Source organism: Microplitis mediator, chromosome 3 (assembly GCF_029852145.1).
Source record: "Microplitis mediator isolate UGA2020A chromosome 3, iyMicMedi2.1, whole genome shotgun sequence".
Taxonomy (NCBI): Eukaryota; Metazoa; Arthropoda; class Insecta; order Hymenoptera; family Braconidae; genus Microplitis; species Microplitis mediator.
Window position 1 is genome coordinate 6836064 of NC_079971.1, and position 15858 is coordinate 6851921.

Sequence of the window (15858 nt, forward strand, 5' to 3'; positions counted from 1 at the left end):
AAAACTAAATATTAAATATATTCTATAAATAAAATATTAACTTATATATATATATATATATATAGATAAATAATTAATTTATATTTGATTATATATAGATTTAAAGATCTAAAATATAATAAAAATTACTATATATGGGTCTATATAGGTCAGGTCTAATCAGATCTAATCATATATAGACCCATGTACAACTATATATGGGTATATACTATTATATATATTCCATATACAATCATATATAATTAGGCAAAATCATTTTGTCCCGGGATATAATTAGATCTAATTATATATAAGGCTATATATACTTATATATAGGTCTATATATAACCATATATATTCTATATATAATCATATATAATTAGGCAAAATCATTTTTTTCCCGGTATAATTAGGTCTAATTATATATAAGGCTATATATACTTATATATAGGTCTATATATAACCATATATATTCTATATATAATTATATATAATTAGGCAAAATCATTTTTTTCCCGGTATAATTAGGTCTAATTATATATAAGACTATATATACTTATATATAGGTCTATATATAACCATATATATTCTATATATAATCAGGCAAAATCATTTTTTTCCCGGTATAATTAGGTCTAATTATATATAAGGCTATATATACTTATAGATAGGCCTATATATAACCATATATAATTATATATAATACCATATATAATTATATATATTCCATATATAATCATATATAATTATATATAATTAGGCAAAATCATTTTTTCCCGGGTAGGTTAAGGAGAAATATAAAAATAACTTTTGTGAATAATTTATTAAATACGATAGGGTGAAATAATAAATTCGACCTATACAATAAGGAAAAATATAAAATTTACGGCTTTGACGAATTTGCGGCAGAAGATAAGGAGAATTATAAAAATCACTTTTAAGAAAAACTTATCAAATACGATACCTTAAAATTAAAAATCAGACCTCTACAATAAGGAGAAATAGAAAATCCACTGTTTTTTCGAATTTGCTGCCTAGGATAAGGAGATATATAAAAATCACTTTAAAGAAAGATTCATCAAATACGATACGGTAAAATAAAAAATCCGACCTATACAATAAGGAGAAATATAAAATTCACAGCTTTTACGAATTTGCTGCATAGGGTCAGTAGAAATATAGAATTCACGATTATAAAGAAGAGAGTACTATGGATATGCTCATGGATATTGATATGGATTTGAATGATACAAATATCGATTGGGGTACGCATAGAGACGTAGATACAGACATAGCTGTGAATACGGAGGCGGACGTTAGTATGGATATTGATAATGAAATAGATTTGACCATGGATACAGAGACGGATGATCGGATGGATATTGATAGTGAAATAGATTTCAACATGGATATGAAGACAGACGTTAGGATGGATATTGATAATGAAATGAATTTGAAGGTGGATACAAATATAAATAGTAGTAACCGAGGTTATACAATCTTATGCTCATCAACTTGGACGTTCATAAGCAACAATGAAGAACATCAGATTTCATTTTTAGCTCCATCGAACTCTGTGGGTCTGTTCGTGTGTACGCAGACACAATAACGAAATCAAGGATTAATAAATAATCAGCGTTAACTTCAAAATGTATGAAGGAGAACACTATCTAATGTAACTCGTATAATATGAAAATTTAATTATCATAAACAAACAATTGCTACCTAATAATAGTTTCATAAATGAACATGAATTTTATTTTCCATCGAAATTAAACGCCAGTGTAGCAACAGTAGAAATTTCATATATTCGATAGCTTTGTAGATAAATCAAAGCAACCGAAATCGTAAATAGCCGAAAACTTGACTAAGACATAAGTCACTCCTCATTTTGATTTTCCATTGTTCAAGCTGCTATAGAAATAAAATCTTCGAATAAACGTATTTTTTATTCTACTCCACTAAATGTCTAAATTTAACGATGTGACATCCGACCTATAGGTCGGATTTCATATTTTAACGTATCGTATTTGATAAATTTTTCAAAAAAGTGATTTATATATTTCTCTTATTCTTATGCAGCAAATTCGTCAAAGCAGTCAATTTCATATTTCTCCCTATCATTCATTTCGAATTATTTATTTCAACTTATTGTATTTGATAAATCTTCCATATAAGTCAAGTTTATATTTCCCCTTTCAATTGATGACCTTGTTGTCATGTGAAGGACTTCAATTTTAAGAATATAATTTTCAAAATTATTTATTGATAGCTTCATTTAATCATTCATGCTGTTAACATATTCCACAACGTTCTACCCTGATTCAGAAATCTAATTTGAAATAATTCAAACACGCTTTGAAACGATTCGAAGTTGGCTAAATTGACTATTCATAGATTCACACTTTGGCATGGATACATTATTACAAATTATATTTCTGAATCGGGTAGGCTCTCATAAGTTGCGATTTCACATCGTTAAATTTAGACATTTAGTGGAGTAGAATAAAAAATACTTTTATTCGAAGATTTTATTTCTATAGCAGCTTGAACAATGGAAAATCAAAATGAGGAGTGACTTATGTCTTAGTCAAGTTTTCGGCTATTTACGATTTCGGTTGCTTTGATTTATCTACAAAGCTATCGAATATATGAAATTTTTACTGTTGCTACACTGGCGTTTAATTTCGATGGAAAATAAAATTCATGTTCATTTATGAAACTATTATTAGGTAGCAATTGCTTGTTTATGATAATTAAATTTTCATATTATACGAGTTACATTAGATAGTGTTCTCCTTCATACATTTTGAAGTTAACGCTGATTATTTATTGATCCTTGATTTCGTTATTGTGTCTGCGTACACACGAACAGACCCACAGAGTTCGATGGAGCTAAAAATGAAATCTGATGTTCTTCATTGTTGCTTATGAACGTCCAAGTTGATGAGCATAAGATTGTATAACCTTGGTTACTACTATTTATATTCGTATCCACCTTCAAATCTATTTCATCATCGATATCCATCCTATTGTCCGTCTTCGTATCCATTTTCAAATCTATTTCACTATCAATATCCATCCGATCATCCGTCTCTGTATCCATGGTCAAATCTATTTCATTATCAATATCCATACTAACGTCCGCCTCCGTATTTACAGCTATGTCTGTATCTACGTCTCTATGCGTATCCCAATCGATATTTGTATCATTCAAATCCATATTAATATCCATGAGCATATCCATAGTATTCTCTTCTTTATAATCGTGAATTCTATATTTCTACTGACCCTATGCAGCAAATTCGTAAAAGCTGTGAATTTTATATTTCTCCTTATTGTATAGGTCGGATTTTTTATTTTACCGTATCGTATTTGATGAATCTTTCATTAAAGTGATTTTTATATATCTCCTTATTCTAGGCAGCAAATTCGTAAAAACAGTGGATTTTCTATTTCTCCCCATTGTAGAGGTCTGATTTTTAATTTTAAGGTATCGTATTTGATAAGTTTTTCTTAAAAGTGATTTTTATAATTCTCCTTATCCTCTGCCGCAAATTCGTCAAAGCCGTCAATTTTATATTTCTCCTTATTGTATAGGTCGGATTTTTTATTTTACCGCATCGTATTTGATGAATCTTTCATTAAAGTGATTTTTATATATCTCCTTATTCTAGGCAGCAAATTCGTAAAAACAGTGGATTTTCTATCTCTCCTTTTTGTAGAGGTCGGATTTTTTATTTTACCGTATCGTATTTGATGAATCTTTCATTAAAGTGATTTTTATATATCTCATTATTCTAGGCAGCAAATTCGTAAAAACAGTGGATTTTCTATTTCTCCTTATTGTAGAGGTCTGATTATTAATTTTCAGGTATCGCATTTGATAAGTTTTTCTTAAAAGTGATTTTTATAATTCTCCTTATCCTCTGCCGCAAATTCGTCAAAGCCGTCAATTTTATATTTCTCCTTATTGTATAGGTCGGATTTTTTATTTTACCGTATCGTATTTGATGAATCTTTCATTAAAGTGATTTTTATATATCTCCTTATTCTAGGCAGCAAATTCGTAAAAACAGTGGATTTTCTATTTCTCCCCATTGTAGAGGTCTGATTTTTAATTTTAAGGTATCGTATTTGATAAGTTTTTCTTAAAAGTGATTTTTATAATTCTCCTTATCCTCTGCCGCAAATTCGTCAAAGCCGTCAATTTTATATTTCTCCTTATTGTATAGGTCGGATTTTTTATTTTACCGCATCGTATTTGATGAATCTTTCATTAAAGTGATTTTTATATATCTCCTTATTCTAGGCAGCAAATTCGTAAAAACAGTGGATTTTCTATCTCTCCTTTTTGTAGAGGTCGGATTTCTTATTTTACCGTATCGTATTTGATGAATCTTTCATTAAAGTGATTTTTATATATCTCATTATTCTAGGCAGCAAATTCGTAAAAACAGTGGATTTTCTATTTCTCCTTATTGTAGAGGTCTGATTATCAATTTTCAGGTATCGCATTTGATAAGTTTTTCTTAAAAGTGATTTTTATAATTCTCCTTATCCTCTGCCGCAAATTCGTCAAAGCCGTCAATTTTATATTTCTCCTTATTGTATAGGTCAGATTTTTTATTTTACCGCATCGTATTGGATGAATCTTTCATTAAAGTGACTTTTATATATCTCCGTATTCTAGGCAGCAAATTCGTAAAAACAGTGGATTTTCTATTTCTCCTTATTGTAGAGGTCTGATTTTTAATTTTAACGTATCGTATTTGATGTTTTTCTCAAAAGTGATTTTTATAATTCTTTTATCCTCTGCCACAAATTCGTCAAAGCCGTAAATTTTATATTTCTCCCTATCGTTTGGTTCGGATTTTCTATTTCAACGAGTCGTATTTGATAAATCTTTCATAAGAGTGATTTTTATATTTTTCCTTATCTTAGGCAGTAAATTCGTAAAAAAAATGAATTTCATATTTCTTCTTATTGTATAGGTCTGATTTTATATTCAAACGTATCGTATTTAATAAATCTTTTATGAAAGTGATCTTAATATTTCTCCTTATTCTAGGCAGCAAATTCGTAAAAGCAGTAAATTTTATATTTTCCCTTTTTATTGACGTTAAATTTTTTATTTTAATTCCTAATATTCGATCAAACTTTCATAAAAGTGGATATTACATTTTACCTTATTTTATTAAGAATTCGTTGTCACTGTAAATTTTCGACATTACCTTATTGTTATATGAAGGACTTTAACTTTAGAATTATAATTTTTAAAATGTTTCAGTGATAGCTTTATTTAATCATTGATGCTCTTTTCATATAGAACAACATTCTAGGCTCTTATTAGTTGCGATTTCACATCGTTAAATTCAGACATTTGGTGGAGTAGAATAAAAAGTTCTCTTATTTGAAGATTTTATTTCTATAGCAGCTTGACCAAAATGGATAGTCAAAATGAGGAGTTACTAGTGTTTCAGCCGAGTGTTCGCTTATTGTTCGTTCCTTTGCTGTGATTGATCTACGAGACTATTATAAATATATAAAATCCCTAGTGCTACTGAATTAACGTCCAATAACGATAGAGAAAAAGAAATGTTTATGATCATTGATGAAACTGTTATCAATTTATCAGTTCTTTGTTTTGGATGTCTAAATTCTTAACACCTAATCTTATAGATAGGATTCGAGCTAGCAAGCAGATTGAGTGGTCGATACAATATATTTTGAACGTCGAAGATTATAAGTACTTACTTACAGTTATATATATTTTTTATAATGTTATTACGCAGTTCCAATCAAGAGTAAAAGCGCTCGTGACGTTACGAGCTGTTGATGTTACCTAAAGGCATCAATATGTGAAAATCTTAATCGAACACTAAAATATTCAATGGGACGAAAATTTTCTGTTCGTGGTTAATTTATCCGAATTGATATGCTAGCAGAAATATAAATTTTTACACAAATTCCAAACATCGTACTATTAAAATGAAAGCTGTTGATGTAACTGCTGAAAATGAGAAACATATCTTAAAAAATATATCCCTGATCAAACAAAACGATTCACTTAATGGTGAACATATATTTATAGAATAGCAAAATTGAATCGTTTTGAATCTTTTTTTTAAATTAAGGATTTACAAACGTCTTTAGGTTGCAAAGAAAGATGAATGATCAAGTTCAAAGTTGGAGATAAAGTTAGAATTAATAAATTTGAACATGTTTTCAAGATAGGAAATACGCCAAATTGGATGACTGAATTTTCTACATTCGAAACATTGCAAGAAACTATTCTTGTAACTCATACACTAGTGGATTATTAAGATCAGCCAATTGTAGATCCATTCGATGAAGAGGAGCTCAGTAAAGTAATGTATCCTTATGTATACTGAGTTGAAATATTAAAAATAAAACGAGGAATCCAATCGTACGGTAAGTGGTTTAGCATTGGTAACCGCATCATCGGGAATGAGAAATCAGATCTGTAAGCTTATATTATAACGGTGGGCCCTGACTATACGTCGTGTTCAGTAGCCACGGACTACAGTCAATTAATTTTCCCGAATAACTATTGATAATTAAGTTTTATTATTAATTGTAAGTATTGAAGTTCTCTGCTGCTGGTCCTGCAAATCGGGAAAAGAATCTCAGATGTGGGTTGACTCTCTTTGAGCCGGACACGCGGCTGAAATGAACTTAACTAAATGACGCTGGTGATAATTAAAGTTAGATAAAAGATCAGATTTATAATTTTATCAAATTTTATTTAACCAAGATTCCCAATCATATACGAAATTCCCCTCTTTTATTATTCTAAATTTATATATATATATATATATATATATATATATATATATATATATATATATATATATATATATATATATATATATATATATATATATATACACGGAAAGAAAGAGTTCCGTCGTCATAACAAAAGACGGGATAGCAAAAAATTTTGTTATACTGACAAACATGATTAGCTTACGGTAACAAATCAATTTGTTATAATAACAAATGAAATTGTGTCATAATTAAGAAGCCTATTCGTTATGAGAACAAATGATATTCATTATATCAATATCATCGTATTTCAAAGCAAGCATTTGTTATTTTAAGTAATCTTAGCTTGTGGAGACAAAAATTTTGTCAGTGCTACAAATTCATTTTGTTATTTTAACAAATCACTTTTTTTACTGCAACACAACAGTTCTGCTGCAGTTACAAACCATTGCTAGGTGCAAAAACATTGTAATCATAACGAATGCTTCGTTATCCGTATATTAAGGCAGAAATTTGTTACTGTAAGTTGTCTTATCTTACGGTTACAGAAAATTTTTTTCCGTGTATATATATGTATATAATCGACGAAAGAAATTTATTCATTAAGAAACGCGTAAATATATAGAGCGTGAAATGCGACAATTTTGTTAAATGATTTTAATATTGGGCTACGTTGAAGAGAGAGAAAACGAATTATAATCCGTAGATCTATATATAATTTGTTCAGAACTTATCAGAATCTTGATCTGTTTACTGACAAAACTGGTCGACGATTCTTCTCGGCTTTGTCCTGGTGATGTTGGTGTCCAATAGGTTCCTCGGGCTCCTGGGATCAGCGTCGGCAGGTTGTTGCACACGAAGAAAAACCACACCACTCACTTTATACTCTTTGGTTTTATTTATTTGACCAGATAAATGAACTTTAGGTGTAATATTAGATTTTGTGTATCAAAGCAACGCCACGTATCTCAATTAACAAGTTAAATCTCAGTTCAAATAAATTATGAAAGAACCAAGCGGAAGGTTTTCGTATTACTTATAATAAGTTAAATAAATTTAGTTTAATATATCAAAAGAAAAGTTCTCATAAATAATTATTTGAGCAGAAAGAATTTTGCGTCGGTGCGTTTTCGCTAACCGAACTCAAGTGTCCGTCTCGGGTCAGTTCTCTGGGCCACCAACCTGCGTTGACCCCACCTAATTATGCGCAGGGACTAATTTGCGGTCTTATGCTGCGCGAAATCATCCCCCAAATTCTAACGCTGAGACTAGACTGCTGCACTTGACTCTCAGAGCAAGAAGAAAGAGAGAGAGAGAGAGAAAATAAATGAAGCGAGAGAGCCACACTCTCACGTCTTACGCTTGCTGCACGGTTACAATATCAATTTTAAAATATTAGAACGAAAATTTACATATTCACAACATATTTATTTATTTATTCTTTTATTTATAAACCTTGATTTACTTATCATTATAAATTCATATTCTATAATTTTGTCTAACCAGTCATCATTTTTTCATCATCATCATCATCATCATCATAATCATTACTATTAGTTATGGTTTCTTTATATCCCCAAGTTAGGGTGTCGGATGAACCATCAATTAATTTTCTTTTATTATCATCCCAGCTTAATGCTAACTTAGTTTGTTTAATAGTTTTTACTTCATGTTTACGGCTTCTTATTAAGAATTGAGGTTTTTTAATCTCAACATGTTCAAAGAGGCATTTTTTGAAATCATCAAACGTGATAGTCCTTAAAGTTGAGCCCTTAACACCTTTCGCTTTTTTTATAGCTTGATTATCATTAAAAATTTTAAATGTATATAGCTTTGCTCTTAAGCCAACAAACTCTGCCATTATTTTCCCGTTGTTTTCATCTTTTATTAGACCTAAAACTTTTTTGTTTTTTAAAGGAATACCCTAAACATTATTCTGTGGATAATCTGAGGTATCAAATTTATGGATATCACGTTTGATAATGTCATAAATATTTGGAACCTTAAACTCATAAATTAAACTATCAGTATCAGTGTACAATAATTTCGATTCATCATCTTTAAAGTTATTCTTTATATAATTATAATGGAAATCATACATAAAAGTCTTTGATAAATCGAGAATACTGAAACCGACATAAATTGGCTTATTAAAGTATACATTTAAATTTTTCATTTCAATGATAACAATATTTTCATTTAAAATATCAAAACTATGGAAATTAGGCTTTGATATTAACGTCTTAGCGCCATTTTTACCCGTCCATGAATCAACTACTTTAACAGTTTTATACTTTCTAACATTTTCCATTGTCTTCCCAAAAACCGCGTTATTCATAAGCTTGTAAAAATTGGTCTCGAATTTATTTTTTGCATTTTTTCTACAATTAGTATTTTTATCAATATACGGTTTTAACCATACTGATTGTTTAAATTTCAACACTCGATGAACTTTTACAAGCTTCATGCCTAGCGTGAGGCATTGCTGCAAATTTTTATAGTGAATTATATATTTTTCTTTTGCATATAAAGTTGTGGCTAATTTTGACTGTTTACTCTTGGGAGGTACAAAATGTTCAGGGCACAATGGCAAGTCTTTATGCAGATCATGTAGCTCTATTGGATAATTTAAATCCACCTCCAATATAAATCCTTCAGATTCACTACAATTAAAAAGAGTTTCCATGTTCTCCTGTGTATATTCAAAATTTTCTACCCATTCAAATGATCCTTGCGGTAAAGACATGCACATTGCGGCCCCGTACAAATTGTTTACATCGAAATACATCAAGTACGATTCATCTAAATTTGGATTAAAATCGTTCTCCATAAAACGATTGTTAGCTCGAGCATAGCGATTTGTGCACTGCGACACACCACCTCTAATACCTTTTTCTATAAACAGTATCATTTCTGAATCGTCTAATAATTCTAATTCAACACCTGTATGCTTCAGCATAGCGTCAAAAGCAAGTCCCGGAGCAGTATAATAATGTAAAGGATCTAACTCATATGTTTGATGGCAACTTTTACGAAAATTTTCAAATATATCAACCAATAGCAAAACATCTGTTTTTAAGTATAAGTCTGAATACTCACCAAGTGTTTTAACGTTGAATTTATTCCAAATTTGTTGAGCATGGTTGTAGTCCTCATCAGACACACTCTCGTCATTAAGTTTGGAATAAAATAATATTTTTTCAGGTAATTGCTTATCATCAAATCTTTTGATTGAGTCCACATACTCATATGGAAATACACCTTTGCGTGTAACTAATTTAAATTCCTCAAGATCGGGATAATAATGCTGTGTAATTTTCTTATCATCATCACTAAGATATGATGCTAATTTTTCTATACTAGAAGCCATGAAACGGAATGAATCAATAAATCTTAACGAAACATCTGTATTTTCGATACTTTTAGTAAAAGCTATATATTTTTCTTTATTTTCCGGTATTATTGTGATTTTACCACTGAAAGCCGATACTAAAGATTTTATTATGAAATGTGAATCATAACCAGACAGATTATGAAATATTACAGGGATCGTGTGAGGTTGTTTATAATTTAAGTTACATGAAATGTGTGCCGGACCTCGATATTTTCCTGTAAAATGACAATGATCGTAACATCTTTCTTCATTGGGAGATATGAAAGGCTTACCGCATATATGACAGTTTCTTGATGTTCTGAAATTATTCTTTTCTGCATCACTAAGTGGTTCCATTTTTTTAACATTTTTTATTATACGATCTAATTTTTTACCGAAACTTTTCAAATACTGTACAAACCACTCAATGCAATCAGTAGAACGATTTATTTCAAATTTAGACAATGAATTGTCATAACTACAATGAATATAAAAAGCTACACTGTGCGGGACATGCTTTTGAACTTCTTCCGGCTCAGATAAAAGTGTACATTCAATATCAGCATAAACAACAAAGGGCACTGATTCTTTAAATTTATAATTTTTAAATCGCATAATTTTATCATCATTTTCTGGTAATCTCATTCTAACATTATTATACGCCGAACAATCAAGTCGATGTTTGTCATAAGCAGTTTTAAGCTTAAAATGACAAATGCAACGATCACAGAAAATTAATTTACAATGAGCTTTAGATAATTGACTCTTAAATAAACGCGATAAATTTCTAATCCAAGCAAAATGAAATATCGGCACATAATTGCTGGGATTTTCATCAATTTCATTACTAATATTTGATGCTTCCAACATTAGCAAATGAATTGTTGCTGTATCTGAATCAACATTATTATTACTTAAATATAATGGTACAATATCACTTGATAGTTCGTTTTTCTTAGTTTTAATAAAATTTGACTCTAAACTGTAAACATTAATAGATAAATCATTAAGTTTTTCGAAAATAGCAATGTCTTTTAGTTGAATAGGAAATTTAATACCTTCATATTTTAAGTTTTGACTAAAATGTGGGTAAGAAGATGGTCTCTCAGGACTTTTAGTTGTACCGGAATATAACGCTGCATTAACGCACCACAGAAAGCAATACTCATCATAGTTTTTAATGTTGAGCACTGCTTTTTTATCACGAATCTCCTTGGGCAGTTCGATGAACGTAGAAACGCCGACTTGCAGAGGTGCATACCTTGAAATATTTGATTGACACATTAAAATTAAATTTTACTAAGAGATCAAGTAAACATAAATAAACATATATATATGTATACATATACCTTGAAACATTGATGGTTAAATTAATTGTTTCCTTCAAACTCCACCCCGAATCTTTGTGAAAAAATTCTTCTACTTTTTTCAGCAGTATATCGTAGACATTATCATTAAACCAATCGTTGAGTGACGTTGCGAATAGAATTTCATGAGTTTTGGTTTTAAATGATTTTCTTTCTTCAACAGTGCCATCACTTTTAATATTTTGAAAATTACTTAGCAGTGTACTACTCACTTTAATGTTCCCTTCTTGATTTAAAATATTGTGTATTTTATCAAGCACAACATTTTTTGCATCATTTAAAAATTCACGCATATCAGTGTGACCAAGGTTCACTATGCAACCAGTTTTGATACGATCTTGGAAAGCGTTTTCTAAATCTCGCCATTTTATTAAATTATTAGGATTCGAATTATCACCATTAACTTGTCTACTTAAGTGGATAAACCTTTCATGGTAATAATGCAAAAGTGAAATATTTTCTTGTAAACACTGTTTTTCTTGAACACGAGATTTTGAATCTGATAATATTGAATTAAAATAATTAATAGTATCGGTACAAACTTTTGCGCATCTTAAACACTCTTCATATGTGACTGAATCGCTCTGACAAATTGTATCACAATAGCCAGCTACTGTTTTAGTCAAATTTTTTATGACTTGAGTAAACGTTAAATCTTTGGCGGGATCCATAATGAAACTAATAGCGACGTACGAATCTTGTAAGACTATATGTGATATTGCCGTGCGCGCGCCTATTTTAACGCCATCTCATAAGATGGAGGACCACTTATTCTTCATTTAAATATCCATCACACTACATTTTTTCATCATGTCATTTCATCGGGATCACATGACATCATCTGCGTCACGTGCTATTATAGGCGCGCTATTCGTTTAAGAAGCTGCTCACTTCTTCTGTTTAATTTATATATCTATAGTCTAAACTCGTTAAAAGCACCTCTCCCTACCGCTCTTTTCGTTATGACTCTACGTCCCCCACTCTTTCGGACGCTCAAATTGCATGTCTGGACGCTCGTTATCAGCATCACTCAGTGTTCGTTTAAGACGAATTTTTAAAACAATAAATTTTTGTGAATGCATAGTATTACAATTAAATAACATTTGTATATTATTAACTTTGATTTGTGAAGAATTTATCACTATTCATTGGTTTCTTAACCTAATTTCAATCGTTACTTATTAGGAACGACTTGCATCAATTCATATCTGTAAAACGCACATGAAGAACGCGATCGAGAAATAAGATGAAGAGGGAGCCTAAATCTCAAATTTTTTCTCCTACACCCTCTGACAACTACTTTAGACGAGCTTGGACTATATATATATATATATATATATATATATATATATATATATATATATATATATATATATATATATATATATATATATATATATATATAATGGAAAAGTAACATAATAAACTAAATAAATAACACACTATTAATTCATTATTAACAATTGAAGTTTATTCAACGACAATGATGAATTAATATTTAAAGTAAAACATTAATAAAAATACGGAAACGCGTGTATACATAACTCGCGGTGATGACTGATTGTGACTAAATAAAAAGTCAGGCACGTTATTGTTAACCCGTCAGCACTCCTGTGGTTTTTAGTGTCTCGCTTGCGCGACAGCGACATCCTATAAGTTGAATAGTGTCCTGTGAGCAAAATGCTCATAACGGGATTGCTGACGGGTTAAGACAATTCGTTTACAAAACAGTTACATACATACATATAGATGATGTTAGTTAAGATTATATGAAATAGATGGCAGTTGACAAATCGATTTTTTAAATTTATAATCAATAGATATTTTTATGTACTTTAAAAAATTAAAATTTTACGAATAACCTGTAAATTAACATATTAACTTTTGAAATTAATATTTTCAGTCGATTTTGTCCAGGCTTTTTAGTCAGAATTAAGATAGATTTATAGATAAATAAAACTTTTGATTAAACTAAATTCATAAAAAAATTTTTAGCATTTAATTTGAGTTTTATATGCTTCTTTTAAATATAATAAGAATAAAAAAAATCTCTTCAAACAATTTTTTATGTTTGTTTGTATTATAAATTTAAATATATTGTACAGAGTATCGTAATATTGAAGTTAAAGTTTCATATTGATCTTCATTTTCATTTAAATGAATCACTAATCGATTTGTTAAAAAAAATGTTACATTTATCGTAGTTGTTGACAATCATTTTTGGCCTAAATTAAGTTTTTACAGTTTTTAGTTCCATAATTTTATATTTCTTGTCCAATTCTAGAGTTCGTTCAGCTTCTTAATGGACAATAATCTTTCCAAGCTATACTGTTTGTTCAATTCCTTGAGATCCATTTAAACTATAAACCAATTTTTAATTTTTTTTTTTAACATAAACCTGTGGGAGTCGGTTTTTCCACATTCAAAGAAAGTTCAAATCTCATCTCGAGATTCTCAACAATAATATTTATTTATTTATCACCACACTTATTGCTAATTACAAAAGTATAATTAGTTAGAATGATGCTTAGTAAGATTGCTATACGATATGTAATGCGTGTCTGGATATATCTAATAATAATAATAATAATAATAATAATAATAATAATAATAATAATAATAATAATAATAATAATAATAATAATAATAATAATAATAATAACAATAATAATAATAATAATAATAATAATAATAATAATAATAATAATAATAATAATAATAATAATAATAATAATAATAATAATAATAATAATAATAATAATAATAATAATAATAATAATAATAATAATAATAATAATAATAATAATAATAATAAAAATGTTTATTCATTAGCAATTTGCTACATCAACCATTTACAATATTGCGTTCATACATTTAAGATTTATGTGACGAGAAGACTCTTACAAGTTTGTCGTCTAAGTCAATTATTAATTTATCTACAATATTTCAAAATTTACACATAATTTTATATGTTCTTTTAATTGTCTTTTAAAACCTGGTAGGGTTGTTTCATTTCTTATTGTAATAGGTAATTCATTATACCAGCTGTAGCCTTTGTATATAAGAGACTTTTCAGCTGTTCGTGTTTTCATATTCTCAATGTTTAATAGATTACTATTCCTAGTATTATACATACTTCTCTCGTTGTTTAGTTTAACGCGATCATACAGATATGATGGTGTTAGTCTATTTATCATTTTATAGATCAATATACAAGTATTATACATGATTCTTTGATGGATTGACAGCCATCCAAGAGTTTGTAACATTACTTTTATGCTAGTATACCTGTTAACGCCTAGAACAATACGCATAGCCCTATTTTGTAATTTTTGTAATGTATTTAATTTATTTTGGCTATAATTTAGCATCACAGTGCTGCAATATTCAAAATGAGGAGCAACTATCGTCTTATATATTACACATTTTGTATAACTACTTACACTATGATTAAGCCTATATAGAACATTGATTTTCTTTGCTACTTTATTAGCTACAAATATTGAATTGTCATTAAACGTCAGATTGTCATCTATCATTACTCCCAAATATTTAGTTTTATTAACTTCTTTAATCACCTCATTGTTCATTTTTATTATACACTTGCCTCTTATATTTTGTATTCTTTGATCATGAATTACCATAAATACTGTCTTTTTAATATTTATTTTTAGTTGATTCTCTTTTAACCATTCTTGTAATATGTTTAAACTCTCATTCAATTTATCTTCAATTAGGCTTATATTATTACTGCTAAAATATATTTTCATGTCGTCCGCAAATAATTTACAGTTGATACCAAGATTTTTAAGTTTTATGACGACGTCATTAATATAAATTATGAATAATAAAGGCCCCAGCTTTGAACCCTGGGGTACACCATGTTTAACTTCTTCAGCATTTGAAAATATATTTTTAAATTTTACTTTTTGCTTTCGTTCCAATAAATACGATTTGAACCACTTGAGAACTGTACCTCCTATACCTAAAACCTGTAGTTTTTTTAATAATTTGTATCTATTAATTGTCTCAAAAGCTCGTGCAAAATCGACAAATAGAACACCAATATGTAATCCTTTATCTAAGTCAATTCTCCAATTTATGAACGAATCTTGCAAGGCTGTTTCGCATGAGTACTTTTTTCTAAAACCTGACTGTTCGTTGTTTAAAATGTTGTTATTTTCTATAAAATTTTCCAAATGTTCTTTTACCACCTGTTCTAATATTTGCTCATATATCGGTAAAGTATTTATTGGTCTCAACTCTTCAGCTTTTATGCTATTCTTAATTTTCTGAATGGGTATTACAATTGATGTTTTCCAATCTGTAGGCACAATTCCAAGTTCCAGG

The 15858-nt window shown here is 29.0% G+C and overlaps 1 protein-coding gene across 2 annotated transcripts; it reads right to left on the reverse strand.

Annotated features, from left to right (window-relative positions):
- Positions 1-7355: 7355 nt before the first annotated feature.
- Positions 7356-13063, reverse strand: LOC130664599 (uncharacterized). 2 transcript variants are annotated; one of them, XM_057464585.1, is made up of 3 exons: positions 12952-13063; positions 11491-12716; positions 7356-11402 (listed from the first exon to the last, which is right to left on the reverse strand). In XM_057464585.1, exons 2-3 carry the CDS (start codon positions 12177-12179, stop codon positions 8693-8695), a joined length of 3399 nt encoding a protein of 1132 aa, XP_057320568.1. In that variant the 5' UTR covers positions 12180-12716; positions 12952-13063; the 3' UTR covers positions 7356-8692. The 2 variants fall into 2 exon arrangements, with proteins under 2 accessions (XP_057320568.1, XP_057320569.1); XM_057464586.1 differs by lacking the exon at positions 12952-13063 and having other exon boundaries at positions 11491-12777.
- Positions 13064-15858: the final 2795 nt, after the last annotated feature.